General features: G+C 38.3%; 1 protein-coding gene across 8 annotated transcripts in view; it reads left to right on the forward strand.

The window, feature by feature from the left end:
* The first annotated feature begins 2,047 nt into the window (after positions 1 to 2,047).
* Positions 2,048 to 21,024, forward strand: part of DHX40 (DEAH-box helicase 40) — a 47,610-nt gene continuing 28,633 nt past the window's right edge. The window contains exons 1-8 of one of the 8 annotated variants that reach the window (XM_035300666.3): positions 2,048 to 2,238; positions 3,049 to 3,216; positions 5,060 to 5,205; positions 7,703 to 7,822; positions 8,311 to 8,538; positions 9,396 to 9,480; positions 10,535 to 10,666; positions 19,036 to 19,135. In XM_035300666.3, coding sequence (XP_035156557.2) covers positions 5,077 to 5,205; positions 7,703 to 7,822; positions 8,311 to 8,538; positions 9,396 to 9,480; positions 10,535 to 10,666; positions 19,036 to 19,135 — 794 coding nt within the window. In that variant the 5' untranslated portion in view covers positions 2,048 to 2,238; positions 3,049 to 3,216; positions 5,060 to 5,076. The remainder of the gene's footprint in view (positions 2,239 to 3,048; positions 3,217 to 5,059; positions 5,206 to 7,702; positions 7,823 to 8,310; positions 8,539 to 9,395; positions 9,481 to 10,534; positions 10,667 to 19,035; positions 19,136 to 21,024) is intronic. The other 7 variants (XM_078373676.1, XM_035300665.3, XM_008996951.5 and 4 more) reach the window with 7 other exon arrangements.

The raw sequence follows: 21,024 nt of genomic DNA on the forward strand, positions 1-21,024 counted from the left end.
AGAGCTTAACTATTAGGAGCCAACTATTGCCTGGAAGCCTTACCAATAACATAAATGGTTAATTAATGCATATTTTGTATATGTTTTATACATTGTATTCTTACAATAAAGCAAGTTAGAGAAAAGAAAACATTAAGAAAATCATAAGGAAGAGAAAATATATTACTATTCATTAAGTGCAAGTGGATCATCATAAAAGTCTCCATCCTCTTCAGTAGGCTGAAGAGGAGGAGGAGAAAGACAAAGGATTGATCTTGCTATCTCCAGCTTAGCAGGGGCAGATGAAAATCTGCAAAATTCAAACCTATATTTTTCAAGGGTATACTGTATCGGAAACATTTGACTACTATGAACTAAGTGATTATGACCATTGGTCTGAAATGACGATTTTTAGAAAGTGACTTTATTATGTCACTAATAGAGATGCCCTATACTGAAATACTGAGATTATCAATACCTTATTTGTACCACAAATGTATTTTTTGCCTCTTTAATTTGTTTCTGTTTCTATAATATTTTGAATTCCTAACATAATCCAGAGGGCTGGGAGATACCCCTAATGAGTGAGAGAAACCTGGAATGTTCTATTTATCAGATCGCTTCTTCTCATACCCAAGTTTTGAGATATAAAGTTGTTAAAAAGTTCCATTTTATTTGGTATCATTCAAAATCTGATGAACTTGCACTTTAAGAAGCATTGATTGGTCCCATTTAAAAGCAGTTGGTATGAGTTCACTTTATTTTTTTGAGACGTAGTCTCACTCTGTTGCCCAGGCTGGAGTGCAGTAGCACAGTCTTGGCTCACTGCATCCTCTGCCTCCTGGGTTCAAGCAATTCACCTACTTCAGCCTCCCGAGTACCTGGTATTACAGGTGCATGCCACCATGGCCAGCTAATTTTTTTTTTATTTTTATTTTTAATAGAGATGGGGTTTCACCATATTGGCCAGGCTGGTCTCAAACTCCTGATCTCAAGTGATCCACCCACCCCACATCCCAAGGTGTAGGGATCACAGGCACGAGCCACCATGCACGGTCATGAGTTCACTTTAAATGAGCACAGAAAAATCTTGGGTTCCAACAGTCTTATGGTACATCTTTTGCAGCCTGGTCAGACAGTAGGGTCTTTAGGTGATGGTGAAGTGACAGCTCTCAGTTGTCTTCTTTGGTCCTGTTTGGTTAATTCTAACAACAGGAATGATTGAGAAGTCCAAGAAACAATCTTCTTCACATTGCACTTTGTTACAGTTGACACTAATTTAAAAATTGGCAGGCTCTAGAACAGAAAGACCTGCCCCCAAAGTACCTTTTCTGAAAAAGTTGCTTGTTGTGTATCTGTTGAACTTTTCAGCTACTGTGGTTTCCAAGGAGTGCACCTCTATCAAAAATGAGCTTAATTCCCAAAGAGATCAATTATTCATTCTTCCATTCAGCAACATCAACAAATATTGACAGTCCACCTTGAATCACACTGTGCTGGGCCCTGAATTTAGTGACGTTTTAATATTCCAGCTCTTGTCAGGGGCTTACCATATAGCTGGGTGGAAGAAGAAACATGCAAATAAATTAAAATGCAGGGTCCTATAAGGGAAATGAACAGCCTAGGTGACCTAAGTTTTGGAAATAACTAAAACTTCAGCTCCACAACTCAGTAGCTGTGTCCTTGGACAGGTCATGTCAGATCAGGAAAGGTGAGAATGAGTTGCCTAACTCATCACTCTGGGATGGTTCCAGCTCTTCGCAGAGGGTCACATCATGTCAGGTGTGTGAAGGCAGGATAGGCTGCTGCAACCACTGTGGCGGAGAAAAGAGGTGTCGTCGCGCCCTTTGGCGCGGAAGAGGCGAAACAAGAGAGGGTCCTTGGGCCCTCAGGATGGCTCATCTGCTCAAGGCGAAGCGCACGTGGCAGTTGGCGGGAAACCCCTGGGGGTGGAGCTTCAGCTCCCTGTCCGGCCGCCCCGTGGTACGTCATCGAGCAGCTCCCCCTCCCCTTGCTACAAGTCGCACGCGCGGAAGTAAACAGCTCTACGTCATCAGGGCGCGTCCTCGTCTTTCCCCTCCCATCTCTTCAGATCGGAGGACGTGCTCGCCTCCACTCGGGGCCCGGTCTATGTCCCGGTTTCCCGCTGTCGCGGGCAGGGCGCCAAGGCGGCAGGAGGAGGGTGAACGGTCAAGAGACCTCCAGGAAGAGCGGCCCTCAGCTGTTTGCATCGCCGATAGAGGTGCGGTCTGCGGGACGGTACGGAAGCCAGTGGGAGTTAATGCGTTGGGGTTTTGGGGGGGATGAAAGTACGCCTGTGGCAGGCTGAGAAGAGTAGTGAGGAAGCCGCGGCGTTCCGCTAGCTTTCCAAGCCCGAGGCGAACTTTGCGTCCAATGAGCACTTTGCCTTAGAGGGGGGCGGTCCCAGATCCAAGTTGGGCGAAAACCTTATTGGGGGGCGAAAAAGTGAACCCCAGCGTCCGAAATGCATTCTGTTCTTAAACAGGCTCATAAACCCTTTGTTCTCTACCCATTCATCCTCCCCCCCTTCGTTGGGCCGCCAGCCTGCCTTTGGGTACGGTATGAAGGGAGCCAGTTTCCAGGAGCCAGTTTCCATGGTTACCCACCACTTGGCCTTCTGGGATATCAGTCACTCTGAACAGGGACCTAACTTGAACCATGAATCAGAAGCAAACACAGGTGGCTTCTAATCCAGCTGAGAATTTTCTGCTGTGTTCCAGTTTTTGGTCTATTGTTAAATACAATTGGGTTTTGTGCTTCTGTGTAAGTATGCATGTGTATACGTTGCCTTGAGCTATACTTGCTTTGAAAAGTACTTTAAGTTATGCATGAACAAATGCTCAAGTTGCTGGATTTCACCAAAAAGTTGTTCTGGGCTTATAAACCCTCACTTACAAATGGTACATGAGCGATTTAACTGAGAAGTCATGGATGATCCCTTCCAGTGCTAAAATTCTATTGTCTTTCTGTTTTTAGCCCTGAGAAATTGAGTCCTCCAGAGATATCTTTACAAGTCTTTTTAATTGACTTAATTTTCTGTTATTACAGAAGAGAAAGGATGCACGTCCCAGGAGGGAGGAACTACTCCAACTTTTCCTATTCAGAAACAAAGAAAAAAGATAATTCAAGCTGTGAGGGACAATTCATTCCTTATTGTTACTGGAAATACAGGAAGTGGTAAAACAACTCAACTCCCAAAATATCTGTATGAAGCAGGTGATTTTTTTCTGTGAAAATATTGGAAATATTTTTAAAATATCCTCTTTTTAAAGGCCAGTAGAATATCTGTATTGCATGATTGCCCACTATTTTATAGTCCCACTTCTCTTGCCACACCCCCTTCCCCCTATGCTTCTTTATGGTCTATTTCAGTTTCAGAAATTAGTTGGTATAGAAAATTTTCCCGTTTTTCATTACCATAATAATCTCAAATAGGAGAATTACATCTAGATATTAATTCCCTTTTTTAGAATAAGGTTGTCTAGCAGTAGACTATTAACCATTGGATATTGAAATAATTTTGAGAGGAAGAAGTATGTTGATACCTGTTGCTGACATTAGTATTTCTTGATTCTTTCTCTAGAGCATTATCAGGGAAATATTTATTCCCTGAGTTTGCCAGTACAAGCCAACTGACAAGTTACCTTTAAAATATGTTAAGTAAAATTTATAGGAGGCCTTTGATTTGGACTGATCTCCTACACTAGACTCAACAGACCAAATCAAAATGGAATTACTCATGCTGAAGTTCCACGCCACCAAGTCTAGAAACTAAATTTTTTCATCTAATCAGAAATGAGCAGAAAGATATAATAGCCAAATCCCAAAACAGAACAGTTTTAGCCAGCATAAAGAAGTTTCCTCTGCTTTAACGTTTACAAGAAAAGTAACTTTGAAATGAGCAATCTGCTTTTTGTTTCTGTTTCTGCTTTCCTCAGCCCTTTTCTGTCCATACAATCAGCCTCCTTTGCTCAGCTCATTGGAACACTCATTCTGTTTTATGAGACAATAGGTTGATGTGATTCCGATTCTGGAATCACAAAAGCCAATTAAGATTTTTTAACTAAATTGTTGTAATTTTGTCTTTTGACAAGCGTTATTCCTTTCAATATGATAGAACTTTCTGTCACAAAGTTTGTAAAGAGCAGTATTATATTGGATATGATTTGCATTAACAAATAAAAATATATTAACTTATTCTAATGCTTCATATCTAAGTTGCCATCTATTAAGATATATCACTATTTTATATGCAATAGTTCCCTCTTATCATTAGGAGATGCCTTCTAAGACCACTCAATGCCTGAAACCACCAATAATATATATTGGCCCTGTATATACTATGTTTTTTCCTATACATACATAACTATGATAAAGTTTAGTTTATAAATTAGGCACAGTAAGAGATTAATAACAATAAAAGAGAGCATTTATGACAATATGCTATAGTAAAAGTTATGTGAATGTGGGCTCTCTGTCTCTGAAAGTGCTGTAATATTTTTGGACTTCACTTGACTGTAGATAACTGAAACTTTGAAAAGCAAAACCAAAGATAAGGAGGGACTACTGTACTATTTAGAATGGAGGCTGGGCGTGGTGGCTCATGCCTGTAATCCCAGCACTGTGGGAGGCCGAGGCAGGTGGATCACATGAGATTGGGAGTTCGAGACCCACCTGACCAACATGGAGAAACTCTGTCTCTACAAAAAATACAAAATTAGCTGGGCGTGGTGGCGCATGCCTGTAATCCCAGCTACTCGGGAGGCTGAGGCAGGAGAATCACTTGAACCTGGATATTTATACATACACACACACACACACACACACACAGATATGTGTGTGTGTATATATACACATACATAGAATGGTTATTAATATGTGTTATTTTAAATTATTTAAATTTCTATGGTGCAAAGATAGCACAGTGTGTTTTTAATATGCAGGATAATATTCTTTTGGAAACATTCAAGCAGTTTTGTATTGATTGGTCAAAAACAATTTAACTCTAGTAGGAATAAACAATTGCTAATGTTATTTTTTTTATCTCTGGTTTTGATAGGGTTTTCACAACATGGTATGATTGGTGTAACTCAACCACGAAAAGTAGCTGCTATATCAGTTGCTCAGAGAGTAGCTGAAGAAATGAAATGCACTTTGGGATCCAAAGTAGGATACCAAGTTCGTTTTGATGATTGCAGCTCTAAGGTACAAAAGTCTTGTTGATATCTGTTTCTTTTCTTTATCGGGACAGGGTCTCACTCTGTCGCCTAGCCTTGAGTGCAGTGGCACAATCATGGGTCACTGTAGCCTCTACCTTCTGGGCTCAAGTGATCCTCCTGCCTTAGGCCCTTGAGTAACTGGGACTACAGGAGCATGCCTCCATGGCCAGCTAATATTATGAATTTAACAAAAAGAGTAGAGACAGTTCTGAAAGATTTTTAACTTCAAAGTTCAATATATATACTAAAGAATTTATTTTTGTTGTCCATTGTTAATGCTTTAGCTCTCAAGTGTCGGATATTCATCCCATTTTCACCTTCCTTAATTGTTTTATAAGTGACAGTTTGTTTTCTTAGGATTCTCTTACTTATGTATTTTAACTGTAAGGGTTCTTGACTTGTAGGTTTTAAAAAATTTTTATTGTAGTAAAATATATATATATATAACTTAAAATTGACCATTTTACCATTTTGGTATACAGTGCCATTAAGTATGTACACAATGTTAGGTAGCGACTACCATTTCTATGTTCAGAACTTTTTTTTATCATCCCAAACAGAAACTCCATTAAACAATAGATTAAACCCCCCATTTCTCCCTCCCCCTAGCCTCTGGTAACTTTTTTTTGAGACGGAGTGTTTATTGCATTGTCGCGTGGGCTGGAGTACAGTGGTGCCATCTAGGCTCACTGCAACCTCCGCCTCCTGGGTTCAAGCCATCCTCCTGGCTAAGCCTCACAAGTAGCTGGGATTACAGCCAACTTTTTGTATTTTTCGTAGAGACGGAGTTTCACTATGTTGGCCGGGTTGGTGTCAAACTCCTGACTTCGTGATCCACCCACCTTGGCCTCCCAAAGTGCTGGGATTACAGGCATGAGCCACCATGCCTGGCCATAACTTCTATTCTACTTTCTGTCTCTACAAATTTGCCTACTCTGGGTGCCTCATGAAAGTAGAATCACACAATATTTTGTGCTTTGTTTCTCTCTTATTTCACTGAGCATGTTTTCAAGGTTCATTTATTTTGTGTGTTTGTATTCTTGAAGTCAATGGAAAACTGAATTAACAAAATCAATTAACTTAATTAACAAAATCAGCAAGTGTTAAGCATTCATGGCACCAACAAATTTAAAATAGTTTCTTTTTAATGGTGAATATTATAATTTACATTCCCCGAGGAATCCTTTATCCTTTCCCAGCTACAAAACAATCATGGTTTATGTATGTTCCCTAATAGGAATGGCCATCAAATGTGGCACAAGACGACTCCCCAAAATACTGTCTTTGCCTTTGTAGTGGTCACTGTTTGGGATTTTTTTTTCTTCTTTCCCTTGTTTTATGGATGTCATTGCTGTTACACCTAGCCTTTGGACCTTTTTCTCACCCTGTTTTAATGCTTGTTGACTAACACATTTTCATTATTTTGGTGATAGTGTCTTGCTCAGTCACCCGTGCTAGAGTGCAGTGACACTATCCCAGCTCACTGCAACCTCTGCCTCTGGCTCAAGCAGTCCTTCCATCTCAGCCTCACAAATAGCTGGGACTACAGGTGTGTGCCACCTTACCTGGCTAATTTTAATATTTCTATTAGGCTGTTTTGCTATGTTGCCCAGACTGGTGTCAAACTCCTAGACTCAAGTTATCTGCCTGCCTCAGTATCCCAAAGTGCTGGGATTACAGGGATGAGCCACTGTGTCTGACCTAAGTAACACATTTTTTTGCTTGTTTTTTTTTTTGAGATGGAGTTTCTTTCTTGTTGCCTAGGCTGGAGTACAGTGGTGCAATCTTGGCTCACCACAACCTCTGCCTCCTGGGTTCAAGTGATTCTCCTGCTTCAGCCTCCCGAGTAGCTGGGATTACAGGCATGTGCCACCACAGCCAGCTAATTTTATATTTTTAGTAGAGATTTCTCCATGTTGGTCAGGCTGGTCTCAAACTCGTAACCTCATGTGATCCGCCTGCCTCGGCCTCCTGAAGTACTAGGATTACAGGCATGAGCCACTGTGCCTGGGCAGTAACACATTCTTTAATGGGACAGTAGGGTAGAGAAGAGGCGAGAGTGGGTGGAAAGTATGCATCTACCATTTTCTCGTTTTCCCTGAAACCTGTAAAATAGGGGCTGAGGCAGAAAGATGCATCTCGTTTTACTGTTATTTCCTACAACTTGCTCACCTAATGTCATTGCATCATCTTGCCACTTTCCTCTGACTTTATTGTATCTCCTTATTGGTGATTTTTGTTGCTTTGTCCAAGAATACCCAAGTGAGTCATATGTTCCTCTCTCTTTATAGATAGCATGTTTTGTAACTTACCATCATTTTTTCTATGTAAGTTAGACTATTTTATGTAAACTCTTTTGTTTATTTAGTCAGATTAGTTTGATCACTTAATGTTTTTACCTTTTGAGGAAAAATTTAGTTGGGGAAGTAGTGGTGAATTTCTGTGATACTATAAGTTGCTATACTCTGCTGTTTGAATGTTAGGAGACAGCAATCAAATATATGACTGATGGATGTTTACTGAAACATATTCTGGGAGATCCAAATCTTACCAAATTCAGTGTCATTATTTTGGATGAAGCTCATGAAAGAACTCTAACTACAGTGAGTATTTTAATTTATTGTTTTTTTTATTAGCAAGTAGTTTACTTGTTTGGGTAGCTTTTCACTATCTATAGAGTTGCCTCTTCTTACTTTTTAATTTAAGTTTTTAGAGATAGGGTCTTGTTCTGTCACCCAGGCTGGAGAGCAGTGGTATGATCATAGCTCACTACACCCTTGAACTCCTGGGCTCAAGTGATCCTCCCGCCTCAGCCTCCCAAGTTGCTAGTGCTGCAGACACATCACCATGTCTGGCTGATTTTTAAGAAAATTTTTTTGTAGAGACAATGTCTTGCTTTGTTTCCTTGGCAGGTCTCAACCTCCTGGCCTCCCAAAGTGTTGGGATTACAGGTGTGAGCCACCGCACCTGGCTCTTACTTATAGTTTAGTCTATTAAAATAGGAATTCCTTGGTTAGAAGAGCAGTGTATTTAAAGTAGTTTGGCTGTTAGGTATACTTGTGACTTAATAGAAATTTTACTTTTCTTTCAGGATATCTTATTTGGTTTATTGAAGAAACTATTTCAGGAGAAGTCTCCTAATAGGAAGGAGCATTTAAAAGTGGTGGTAATGTCAGCAACTATGGAATTAGCCAAGCTCTCTGCATTCTTTGGAAATTGTCCGATATTTGATATACCTGGAAGGCTTTATCCAGTCAGAGAGAAATTCTGCAATTTGATTGGCCCACGAGACAGAGAAAATACTGCATATATTCAAGCGGTATTACTTGGCATTCATTTAATGTCTTTTTTTAATATCTGTGATTCTTATTAATTGGGTAGTTTGATAACTCATATGTTCCCTACTCTTTTATTTTATTTTATTTTTTTTGAGACGGAGTTTCGCTCTCGTTACCCAGGCTGGAGTGCAATGGCGCAATCTCAGCTCACCACAACCTCCGCCTCCTGGGTTCAGGCAATTCTCCTGCCTCAGCCTCCAGAGTAGCTGGGATTACAGGCACGCACCACCATGCCCAGCTAATTTTTTTTTTTTTTGTAGTTTTAGTAGAGACAAGGTTTCACCATGTTGACCAGGATGGTCTCGATCTCTTGACCTTGTGATCCACCCACCTTGGCCTCCCAAAGTGCTGGGATTACAGGCGTGAGCCACCGTGCCCAGCCCCCTACTCTTTTAATGACAGCCCTCACAGGTCCTAGAACTTTTCTTTTTTTTTTTTTTTGAGACAGAGTCTCACTTTGTTGCCAGGCGCCAGGCTAGAGTGCAGTGGCACAATCTCGGCTCACTGCAACCTCTACCTCCTGGGTTCAAGCAATTCTCCTGCCTCAGCCTCCCGAGTAGCTGGGACTACAGGTGCGCACCACCACACCCAGCTAATTTTTGTATTTTAGTGGAGATGGGGTTTCATGATGTTGGCCAGGATGGTCTCAATCTCTTGACCTCGTGATTCACCCACCTCAGCCTCCCAAAGTGCTGGGATTACAGGTGTGAGCGACCACACCCGGCCAGGTCCTAGAATTTTTAAGAACCAAATTTAATTTTTCTGTGGGGAAGGGAAGTGGTGGTAAGGAAATGACCATATTTGCAGTAGCATATTATGCCTGTGTTTCTTGCTTTAGATTGTGAAAGTGACCATGGATATCCATTTGAATGAAATGGCTGGAGACATCTTGGTTTTTCTGACTGGTGAGAATTCAGTATCAGGTTAAAAAATACAAATACTTTACTATTTGTAAGTAAGGAATGTGGCACCCAGATAGAGTGCCACCTCTGGTGGGAATTCTGTGCCCTTCTCAACTGTTGCCCTAGCTTTTTTTGATTATCTGAATAACTTTAGGTAAAAGATAAATAAAAATTGTAAGCCAGCTGCTAAAGAGAAGTACATGTATTTATTTCAAAGGATATATGTATATGTGTCAGAGATATAATAGTATATATATTTTTATGTCAAAAACATAATAGTGTATATATACACACACACACATGTCAAATATCAAAGACATCAAGCTCATTAGTAAATATATGTAAAATACACTGACCTTTTAGTAGGAAGAAGTTAAGTAGTGAAATATTATTTTTATTGGTTTCTCTTATACAGAACTGTAACCTGACTAAACAGACCTGGGTTAACTATATTATTTCAAAGGACATCTCACCAGCTTCTTCTTTGGGTGGTGGCATTGTACTGTGTGATAGATAGCAATATATAAGTTGTAGAATCCATGTGTCATAGACAAGCATGTGGCATTTTTGGAGATTAAAAATAAAATAATTAAATCCCAGACTAGTGGTATAACTTTTCAAGTAGCAGCACTTGAAAACACCTAATAGGAATTAGTAGTTTCTCTGTTTACCTTTTTCTCTGCCTTGTACTAGTGTCAGAAGTAGGGATTGTAACAGTCTTTGCCTTTTGGAGATTACTTAAGTATTTTACCCAAATGCAGCAGCACCTGAACTAGCTTGTTTTCTGTGTTAACAGTTTAGTGAGTCTTCTCAAATACTGTGCTAACAGGATGAAAAGCTTGAAGATGATAAATGTTTTTATTCCTTTAGAGATTTAAGTTCCTTAGAAACTGATGTTTCTTCTACTTCGAATTTTATTGTTGAAATATGGGACAGCTTATGTGTTCATCTCCTTTACATTAAATAAGAGATTTTCAGTAAATTTTAGACAAAATTAATTTTAATCTTGACATTTTCTTCTTAAAATTAATTTTTCTGTTCAGTTGCTGAAGTTATTTTTTTCTTCCCATTTTAGGCCAGTTTGAAATTGAAAAAAGCTGTGAGTTACTTTTTCAGATGGCAGAGTCTGTTGATTACGATTATGACGTTCAAGATACCACCCTTGATGGCTTGTTAATATTGCCATGTTATGGATCTATGACAACAGGTAAGTTATCGCCCTTAGTATTGTTAAGAGTATTGATTCTCCCAGCAAAACAAAAATATTGGTGAGAATTCTTTGAAATGAGGATAGCAGTTTCTTGCTGGTATTACTGTCAGTCAAACCTAATTTGCCACTGCCACAAAATTTTAGAAATTGTATATATATGGGTATGTCTAAGTCTAAATACAGTGGATCATTTTTCTTTTTTTCTTTTTTTTTTTCGAGACAGAGTCTTGCTCTTGTTGCCCAGGCTGGAGTGCAGTGACACGATCTTACGATCTTGGCTCACTGCAAACTCTGCCGCCTGGGTTCAAGCGATTCTCCTGCCTCCGCCTCCCAAGTAGCTGAGATTACAGGAGCTTGGCACCATACCTGGCTAATTATTGTACTTTTTTTTTAGTAGAGACACGGTTTTGCCATGTTGGTCAGGCTGGTCTCAAGCTTCTGACCTCATGATCTGCCTGCCTCAGCCTCCCAAAGTGCTGAGATTACAGATGTGAGCCACCACACCCGTCCGTGGATAATTTTCCTTTTAAGTAGCCATGGCTTCGTCTGCTTTTCAAGAATGATCCTGTTCTTTTGTGAATTCCAAGAGCAAATGCAAACTCTTGAGTTGACATTTTGGTTCTAGTAAATATTGTTGAATGAGATTTAGAATTTGTTTTGTAAAACTGTTTTATTGTGGAATTTAACTTGTAAAACTAAAGGAAAATTAACCTTAGTCTCCTTTTTGAACTTGGAATTGGCATTTGAATGTTTTTATATTTTATGTGTATGTGTATTAACAGCTTTTGTTGAGTGGGTGATTCTTATCCCTATGTTAACAAAGTTTTTTAATATATGTATCAGTAAAGAACCATAGATGTGGTATTTTGGAAATCTCTTTTATAATGATATTAGCTCCTTACTTTCTAGCATAGATCTCTATTTTAGATTTTTACATCTTCAGGGAAATTCTTAGAATCATTGTTGGATATTTAAGGTTCTCAGTGTTTCTCGAGATTTTGTTCATTGACTCTTTCATAATTTACTTTGTAACTGATTAATTCAAAACCCATTATGTTTGCTTTGTTATTAACCATTAACTAAATATATACATACACATATATTTTTCTATACAAAGTAATTTCATTCTTACTGCCACATTGAAAATAATGTTCTGAATTTTCTATTGCATCCTATTTAAGTGAAGTTTGATTTTTACACTAATAAAGGTTGCTAGTAACTTATTTCTCAAATCTCACAGCTTTTTTCTATTTGTTTATATTTTGATTTCCTGTTACAAATAATAGTATCCTTCTTGAAATGCTGTCCGCTGGGATAATACGTAATTCTCTAGTTCACCTGAATACTCCTTCTCTGAGGCTGTTGCCAGCTACCTGTTCCTTGGTCTTCCCATCAGGAGTAAATGACTGATTCTTCAAGTTTCATCCTTAGCTTGCTGTTTTCTTAGAATTTTTTGTTTTGGAGAGGTTGGCTTCTAAGACTCACCTGTCATTTCCACACATAATTTATAAGAGCCTTTCTGGTTGAGTCTCACTCCTTGGTGCTGGATATCCTGGGTTTTCTCACTGGGCTCTCTGGTCTGTGCATCATATCATCCCAGATCATTCATCCAAGCAAATGGCAACTCCTAATGGCATGATCTCGGCTCACTGCAACCTCCAACTCTCAGGTTCAGGCCATTCTCCTGCCTCAGCCTCTTGGGTAGCTGGGATGACAGGCATACACCACCATGCCTGGTTAGTTGTGTATTTTTAGTAGAGACGGGGTTTCTCCATGTTGGTCAGGCTGGTCTTGAACTCCTGACCTCAGGTGATCCGCCTGCCTCAGCCTCCCTAAGTGCTGGGATTATAGGCATGAGCCACTGTGCCCAGCCCTAGTTTTATTTTTTTTAAGGAAAAAACGGGATTATGTTTTATATGGTGTTTTCCTTTTTTACCTTTGCAAAAACTTAAAAAGTATAGAAAAGTACAGAAAAACAGTTCCCACTGTGCAGAATTAACACAGTTGGTATCTTAGCATATTTGCTTCCACTTATTTAAGAAACATTACTTGTTTGAGGAAAAATGATACTATTTTATTATAAATAATTCAAACAGTGTACAGAATTACAAAGGTAAAAAGAAATCACCTCAAGTTTTTCCATCTGAAATAACTATTTAATTTTAGGAAAACATTCAAACATTGTGTGTGTATGCGTACATATATATTAACAGAAGCGTAAGTGGGTAGACAGGTTTATAGAAGTACTTTCTAAAAGTGAAATGATACTATTAGTTTCTTTTTAAAAAAGCATTTACTTTTAACTTGATTTTACTTGAAGGAATTATTAAACTTCAAGTAAATCTTTTTTTACCACATGAGATAATATTTTATAAAAGATTGCTTTTAAGATTAAAAAGGTGAAAAATATTCAGTTGAAGTTACTGCTTTTACTCCTGTATTTTATTAGAGGTTTTATCTGTTGGCCAGGTGTGAATGCTCATACCTTTAATCCCAGTACTTTGGGAGGCTGAGGTGGGAGGATCTCTTGAGGCCAGGAGTTTGAGACCAGCCTGGTCAACATGGCACAGTCCTGTCTCTACTAAAAAAAAAATATATATATATATATTTTATATATATATATATATTTATGTAAATATGAAAATTAGCTGGGCTGTGTGGCACATACCTATAGTCCCAGCTACTAGAGAGTCTGAAGCAGAATTGCTTAAACTTGGGAGGTGGAGGTTACAGTGAGCCTGGGTAACAGAGCAAGCCATCTCAAAAAGAAAGATTTTATATGTTGACTCCTTGATTTGAAAAATGAAATGTCCTGCTATGTACTCCCCTTCTGATTTTGGTTACTTATTTTTCTGTCATTCAGATTGATTCAGTTTTCATCATCTATCCTTTTACCATGGTTCTCCTGTTCCTAAATTAATTTTTTGTTCATTTTAGATTGGCTGGATTTTGTTAATTTTTTTAAACACAAGGGCCAATGAGTGCTGTATTTTTTTTATTAGTTCTTTTATGTTTGGTAGGGTCTGACTTTTGTCTTTATACTTAAACTACATCTTGGTTGGGTCACATTTTCTTTTGCTTAGAACTTTGTAGACGTTGTTCAGTTGTCTTCTGGCTTGAATATTCTGGTTGAATGTTGCTGCAGAGAAGTCTGAGGCCAGCCTGATTATTATTTTTTGCCTTCCTTGTTAGTGATTTGCCTTTTCTGTCTGATTTCCTGACAATTTCTATCTTTATCCTCAAAGTTCAGTAGTTTCAATTAGGTTTTTTTGGTCTGTTGAATGTTTCATATTAACATTTTCTGTAATTTGATGTGTTCTTTTTAAAAATCAATTTCATTGAGATACAATTTATAAACACGAAGTATGTGTTTTAAGCATATATTTGATTAAATTTTGATAATGCGTATGCCTGTGTAACCATCACAACCACATACATGATGATGAACATTTCTGATGTGCTCTTTTGATCTGCAGATTTAACTCTTTATTTCAGGGAAATTATCTTGTGTTATATCTTTAAATATAGCTTATATCCTATTTATCAGTTTTCAGGGACACTAATTATTCTTATGTTGAATAGTCTGTCTTCCATATTTTCTAGTTTCCTTCTAGTCCCATTATCTTTTTCAGCTACATTTACTTGGCATCTAAAGCCTTTTTCTGTGTCAGGAGTTTGATTTTGAGCTGTGTTAGTGAAAATTCTTGAGGTATTTTTAACTTACCTAAAGGACATCTCAGGGTGGGGCAGAATTTGAGCTGACCAGTATACTTCTTTGTTCTGTTCTAGAGGCTGTTCTTCCCCCTTTGACAGTTTTAAAGTTTATTGCTTTACGTTCCTTTTATTCAAATATACACAAACAAACATATTTCTGTGTTGGGTTCTTTTTTGGGGAAATGAGAGATACGGAATTCTAGGAGGAAGGTTCAGTTGGCTTTAACATATATCACATGTATCTTTTTTAGGAACATTACTTCATTAGAGTGTTGAGGGGCCTTTCTTCAATATCTTTACTTCTTGGTAGACTTTGGAACATTTTTTTCCTTCCTTATTAATAATATCCTAGTATTTTATTAGGTCCTGGGATAGGTGGGGTAAGGAGTATCATAATCTTTCATAGGTAGGAAAATCAGGAATGGAGGTTATCAGGATTTTTTTTTTTTTTTTGAGACTTAGGTCTTGCTCTATCACTCAGGCTGGAGTGCAGTGGTGTGATCTTGGCTCACTGCAACCTCCACCTCCCCTATTCAAGTGATTCTCCTGCCTCAGCCTCCTGAGTAGCTGGGATTACAGGCATGTACCACCACACCCAATTTTTGTATTTTTAATAGAGATGAGGTTTCACCATGTTGGTCAGGCTGGTCTCGAACATCTGACCTCATGATCCGCCCTCCTTGGCCTCCCAAAGTCTAGAATTACAGGTGTGAGCCACCGTCCCTGGCCGAGAACTGCTGTGTCTTAATGAGGTATTTCTCCTTTCTTTCCTAGAGAGTGAGTACTTGTTCTAGGAATATAAGTATTTAACTTTTTTCCATTCCTTTATAAACGTTATACTGGCATGTATGTGTGACTGTGGAACATGGTGGTAAAATGTGTGGGTGAAATGTAAAATGTGAAATGACCGTGACAGCAGTTCCAGGACTTTTAAATTAATTATTGTGAATAAAATGGTGTGAATTGGAAATTTTGCTTGAATTGAGGACTAAACAACTTAGAGACTTTCTGAAATAGATTTGATTGAAGAACAGACTTGATTATGGATAACTGTGTTCAGAAAGGACATTTCTGATTTATATAAAATTTTAGGATAAAGTGTGATTTTAAAGGTAGAAGGATCTTAATGTATCCGTTATATAATAGAAATTTATCAATTTATTTTACAACTAATTATTGAACAATTACTATAACCCTGGCATTGATCTATGTATTGGAAATGTGCCTGTCCTTGTGGAGCTGGATTGTGTAATAGCAGAGTAAATAGGTAATAAGTAAATGTATAAACATATAATTTGAGCTATAAGGTAAACTACTACCTATTTTATCTATCTCGAGGAAATGAGCTAAATATAAGAAATACCTAAAAAATAATTTGAACTTATGATTTTCACCAGATTCTTCAGCTCTGAAAGGAATAGGTTTTTCAGAATTATTTTTGGATTTATATAAAAACTTATCTACAGATACCTTTTATAAGTGACCTTTCTAGCATTTCTTCTTAAAAAATTAATTTCAGAGTGATCTAAAAGAATAGCAACATTACTTTGTTTAAAATTTGCCTGTGTGTAAATTTTGAGCTAGTACTTGAGCTTTCTGACTTTTAATTTTTTTTTTTTGAGACAGAGTCTCACTCTTGTTGCCCAGGCTGGAGTGCGATGGCATGATCTTGGCTTACCGCAAACTCTGCCTCCCGGGTTCAAATGATTCTCCTGCCTCAGCCTCCCGGGTAGCTGGGATTACAGGCACCCGCCACCACGCTCAGCTAATTTTTTTGTATTTTCAGTAGAGACAGGGTTTCAATATGTTGGTCATGCTAGTTACAAACTCCTGGCCTCAGGCGATCTACCCTCTTTGGCCTCCCAAAGTGCTGGGATTATAGGTGTGAGCCACGGCACCCAGGCGATTTTAATTTTTTAAATATATACACCGATATGGTTGGCCTAGGCCCATGATTTATTTGATTGATTGATTCATTGAGATGGAGTCTCTCTCACCCAGGCTGGAGTACAGTGACATGATCTTGGCTCACTGCAATCTCCACCTCCTGGGTTCGAGCAATTCTCCTGCCTCAGCCTCCCGAGTAGCTGGGATTACAAGCATGCATCCTCAGGCCCAGCTAATTTTTGTATTTTTAGTAGAGGTGGGGTTTCACCATGTTGGCCAGGCTTGTATTGAACTTCTGACCTCATGTGATCTGACCACCTCAGCCTTCCAAAGTGCTGGGATTACAGGCAGTGAGCCACTGCGCCCAGCCCAGTTTCATGATTTTAAAACTGCTCATCTGTGCCACTCATTTTCTCCCTTGTTATAGTTCAACTTTGGAATGGTTTATATATTGAAAATACATAGATCTTTGTAATTAAAAAAAAAAAAAAACGTCTTTTTTAAAAATTAATTTTTTAAAGATTTTCTTGGCTGCTGAAAAGAAAGTAACTTGAGGATGCTCATGTAGAAAAAATGAATTTTCTAAATGAATATGAACATATCTTATGGAAATCAAATGGCAGTCATGCATTTAGAAAATATTTAGCTAAAGTATATGTATGTATTGCTATACTCATACATATAAAATAGCAACAGACCAGGTGTGGTGACTCATGTCTGTAATCCCAGCACTTTGGGAGGCTGAAGTGGGTGGATCACTTGAGGTCAGGAGTTCAAGACCAGCTGGTGAAACTCCATCTCTACTAAAAATAAAAAAATTGCCTGGATGTGTTGGCACACACCTGTAGTCCCAGCTACTTGGGAGGCTGAGGCAGGAGGATCCCTTGAACCGGGGAGGTGGAGGTTGTGGTGGGCCAAGCAACAGTGAGACTTAAGCAACAGCGAAACTCTGTTTCAGAAGAAAAAAAAAAAAGCAGTCATACAAAAGGTTTAAAAGGATGCTATGAAAAATATGAATAGAAATGCTAAGAATTTCTTTTCATATTCCAATAGATTGACTTGTGTATTCCTTGGAATGATTCCTCCTAATTTTTGTATATCACTGACATATCCTACCTCAGCCACCCATTCAGATGCTTACATCCTAGTATTTGTCATCACCATGATTTCTGACATTGTAAACATCTGCCCTCTTGATGATTACTTCCTATTTCTGCCAACTTACTCACTGTTGCTAATTCAACAATTTTCAGAATGCATTGAAACTCGTCCTTTACCAGACTTCACTTACTCCTTTCCCTCATATTGTAATAATTTCCTTGCAAACATTCTTAACTCTCTTGTCCTGTTTTCTGCTGAACCTAGCAGAAGAGCAAGTCTGGCTCAACCCATCTTTTTACTTATTTCACAGTCCTGCCTCTTAAGGCCTGGAAAGTGCCAGAAACCTAGAAATACCCTCTTGTCAGCTGTCATGGCTGATTCATTTTTTTTTCACCTTAGGCTAGCTGTCTCTTTTCCACGTACATTAGTTGTTTCTCTGTGGTTCACACATTTTTTCTCTTCACAAGAGACTGGCTTAATCAAACTGAATATCTCTTGCACCTTATTTCAAATTCACCAGAGAATCAAATTGGCTCAGCTTGGAGGAAATGCTTATCCCTGGTGCCATAAACTGTGTTGGAGGAACAAGGTACCACACTGTAAGCATAGCTGCTGGGGCCCACTCTTTAGGATTTGTGGGTGGTAGTAATGAGTGTGATATGACTTCTTTTAAGAAGTAGTCATGGATTAGGCAGACGCACAATAAAAACCACTTTGCTAATTACTCTTTAAGGAGAGAGATGTCCTTAATCTGGAGTCCATGAATGAGCTTCAGAGAGTCTCTGAATACCTTAAAATTATTTGAAAATTTTTTGTGCGTGTACATACATGCCTTTTTTTTTTTTTTTTTTGAGACGGAGTCTTGATCTGTCGCCCAGGCTGGAGTGCAGTGGTGCGATCTCAGCTCACTGCAACCTTCACCTCCTGGGTTCAAGCGATTCTCCTGCCTCAGCCTCCTGAGAAGGGATTACAGGTGCGTGCCACCAGGCCTGGTTAATTTTGTATTTGTAGTAGAGATGGGGGTTTCACCATGTTGGTCAGGCTGGTCTCGAACTCCTAACTTTTAATGGAGAGGGAGCTCACAGTTTTTACATATCTTCAAAGGGCAGTAGAGGACATTACTGTAGGTTTTCTTGTTTTTTGTTTTTTTGAGATGGAGTTTTGCTCTTGCTGCCCAGGCTGGAGTGCAATGGTGCCATCTCAGCTCACTGCAACCTCCACCTCTCCGGTTTGATTCTCCTGCCTCAGCCTCTGAGTAGCTGGGATTACAGGCACGCACTACCACGCACGGATAATTTTTGTATGTTTAGTAGACAGGGTTTCTCCATTTTGGTCAGGCTGGTCTCAAACTTCCAGCCTCAAGTGATCTGCCCTCCTTGGCTTCCCAGAGTGCTGGGATTACAGGAATGAACCTAGCCCAGCCTACTATAGGTTTTTGTTGGTTTCTTTTGTTTTGTTTTAGCAGTAATAACGTGTGATTACATGGATTTAGAAATCTTAACAGTGAAATGTAAAGAAAAAATAGTTTTTGCTATCATATTTTGAATTCAAGATAATTAAAGAGTTAAAGAAACATGACTTTTAATGAAAAATTTAGTTCTTCAAAACTTGAGTTTGACAAATGCATGTTGTAAATTGGTATTTTGTTTTTACATATACTTTAGATCAACAGAGGAGAATATTTTTGCCACCTCCACCTGGAATTAGAAAATGTGTCATATCCACCAATATTTCTGCAACATCTTTGACAATAGATGGAATCAGGTATAACTTTTGAAATTTCTCTTAAAGTCAAAGAAACCTATCATTACTAAATATTACTGAGTTTGCTTTTCTGTGCCCTCCACTAATTCCATTCTCTCCTACTTTTTAATGTTCTTAACATGTAATCACCTATTTTGTAATTATTGATTGCTTTGAGCAGGAAATGATATAGGAGGTGTATACTGTATTCCTATTCACACTTTTTGTTTTAGAGACAAGAGTCTCCTTATGTTGCTGAGGCTGGAGTTTAATGGCTGTTCACAGGTGCGTAGTCATAGCATCCTACAGCCTTGAATGGGGATCAAGCGATCCTCCTACCTCAGCCTCCTAGGTAGTTGGGACTACAGGCATGTGTCACTGCACTTGGCTGTTCACACATTTTAATTACTTGGCAACTTGAAGCTTCCTCTTTCCAAATTTAAGATTATGTAGATTGTGTATAATGCTTCATGAGTTTCACTAAATAGGAAGCTAAACCTATTTTTCTGTGCTCCCATTACAAGCATACACCTTAGATGATCTGATTCTTGCAGCCTCATTTGGTAGTGCAAGTTTATGTATCCATTGTTTATCTGGATATACTGTCTCTCACTTTGTATCTTTTTGTGAAAATGAACTGATTGAGGTCCCTTACCTTTTTTAGATGTAATAAATAGTGCTAGCAAATTTTTTAGTAAATATAGTAAGGAAACACTAGGAAATTTTAAGTCTGGACTGATAATTAATGTGAAGTTCTTTAAGACTGGGATATTTATCTTTTACTCAATGTATTTTATGTCTTAAAGTCTGATTGTCTGCCACAGGAAGGCTGAACCTGAATATCAAAGATCCTACGTGTTTCTCCTGGGTAAAATGATCACCCAGGTCTGAGAGGAAGTCTTAATTTCCTTTGCTTTTCTCTGTTACTTTAAAAATAATGGTTTCACTAAGGGATTAAGAGCGTGCTCTCCTGGGTAAATTAACCTCTGTAATTTTCTGTTTCCTGCACAGGCAAAAGCCATTAAATAGCATGTTTCAGAATGTTGTCTTGCTACTGCTATCCTACTTTGGTTCCTTATCTGACTTGTTCACCATTAAATTGGCTTAAAATGGCATATTAAGGGCTAGTTGAAATTAGATTCTGAATCTGTTAAAATGGTCTGAGCTGACTTTGAAGTTTGTATTTTTTTTAATTGAGACAAAATTCACATAAAATTAATCATTTAAAAATGAACAATTAAGTAGTACTTAGTACATTTACAGTATTGTACAACCACTGCTTCTACTTAGTTCTAAAATATTTTATAATCTGAAAGTAAAACCCCATACCTATTAGGCAGGTACTCCACATTTCCCCTCTCCACCTCAGCCCCTGGCAACTACCGGTCTTACTTTTTGTTTTTATGTATTTTCTTTTATTCTTTTTAATTCTTTAGATGTGTCAGCAGGAAGCAGTATGTATTTTCTGTTCTGGATATTTTATATAAATGGAATCATAGAATATGTGGCCTTTTGTGTTTGCTTTCTTTCACTTAGCATAATATTTTTGAGGTTCATCCACATTGTAGCATGTATCAGTACTTCATGCTTTTTTGTGGCTAAATACTACTGCTTTGTGTGTGTGTGTGTATTCCATTGTGTGTGTCTATGTATGTGTGTGTATCTATACTATATACATATATGCAAAGCAGTTTGTTCATCCTTTCATCCATTAATGGTTAATGGGCATTTAGGTGTTTTTACTTTATGGCTGTTTTTCATAGTGCTGATATGAACATCCATCTATAAGTATTTGAGTACTTGTTCTCAGTTCTTTTGGGTGTACACTTAGAAATGGAATTGCTGGATCATATGGTAATTTTGTGTTTAACTTTTTGAGGACCCCCTCCCAAACAATTTTCCACTTTGGC

The sequence above is a fragment of the Callithrix jacchus genome, chromosome 5 (assembly GCF_049354715.1).
Source record: "Callithrix jacchus isolate 240 chromosome 5, calJac240_pri, whole genome shotgun sequence".
In the NCBI taxonomy this organism is placed as follows: Eukaryota; Metazoa; Chordata; class Mammalia; order Primates; family Cebidae; genus Callithrix; species Callithrix jacchus.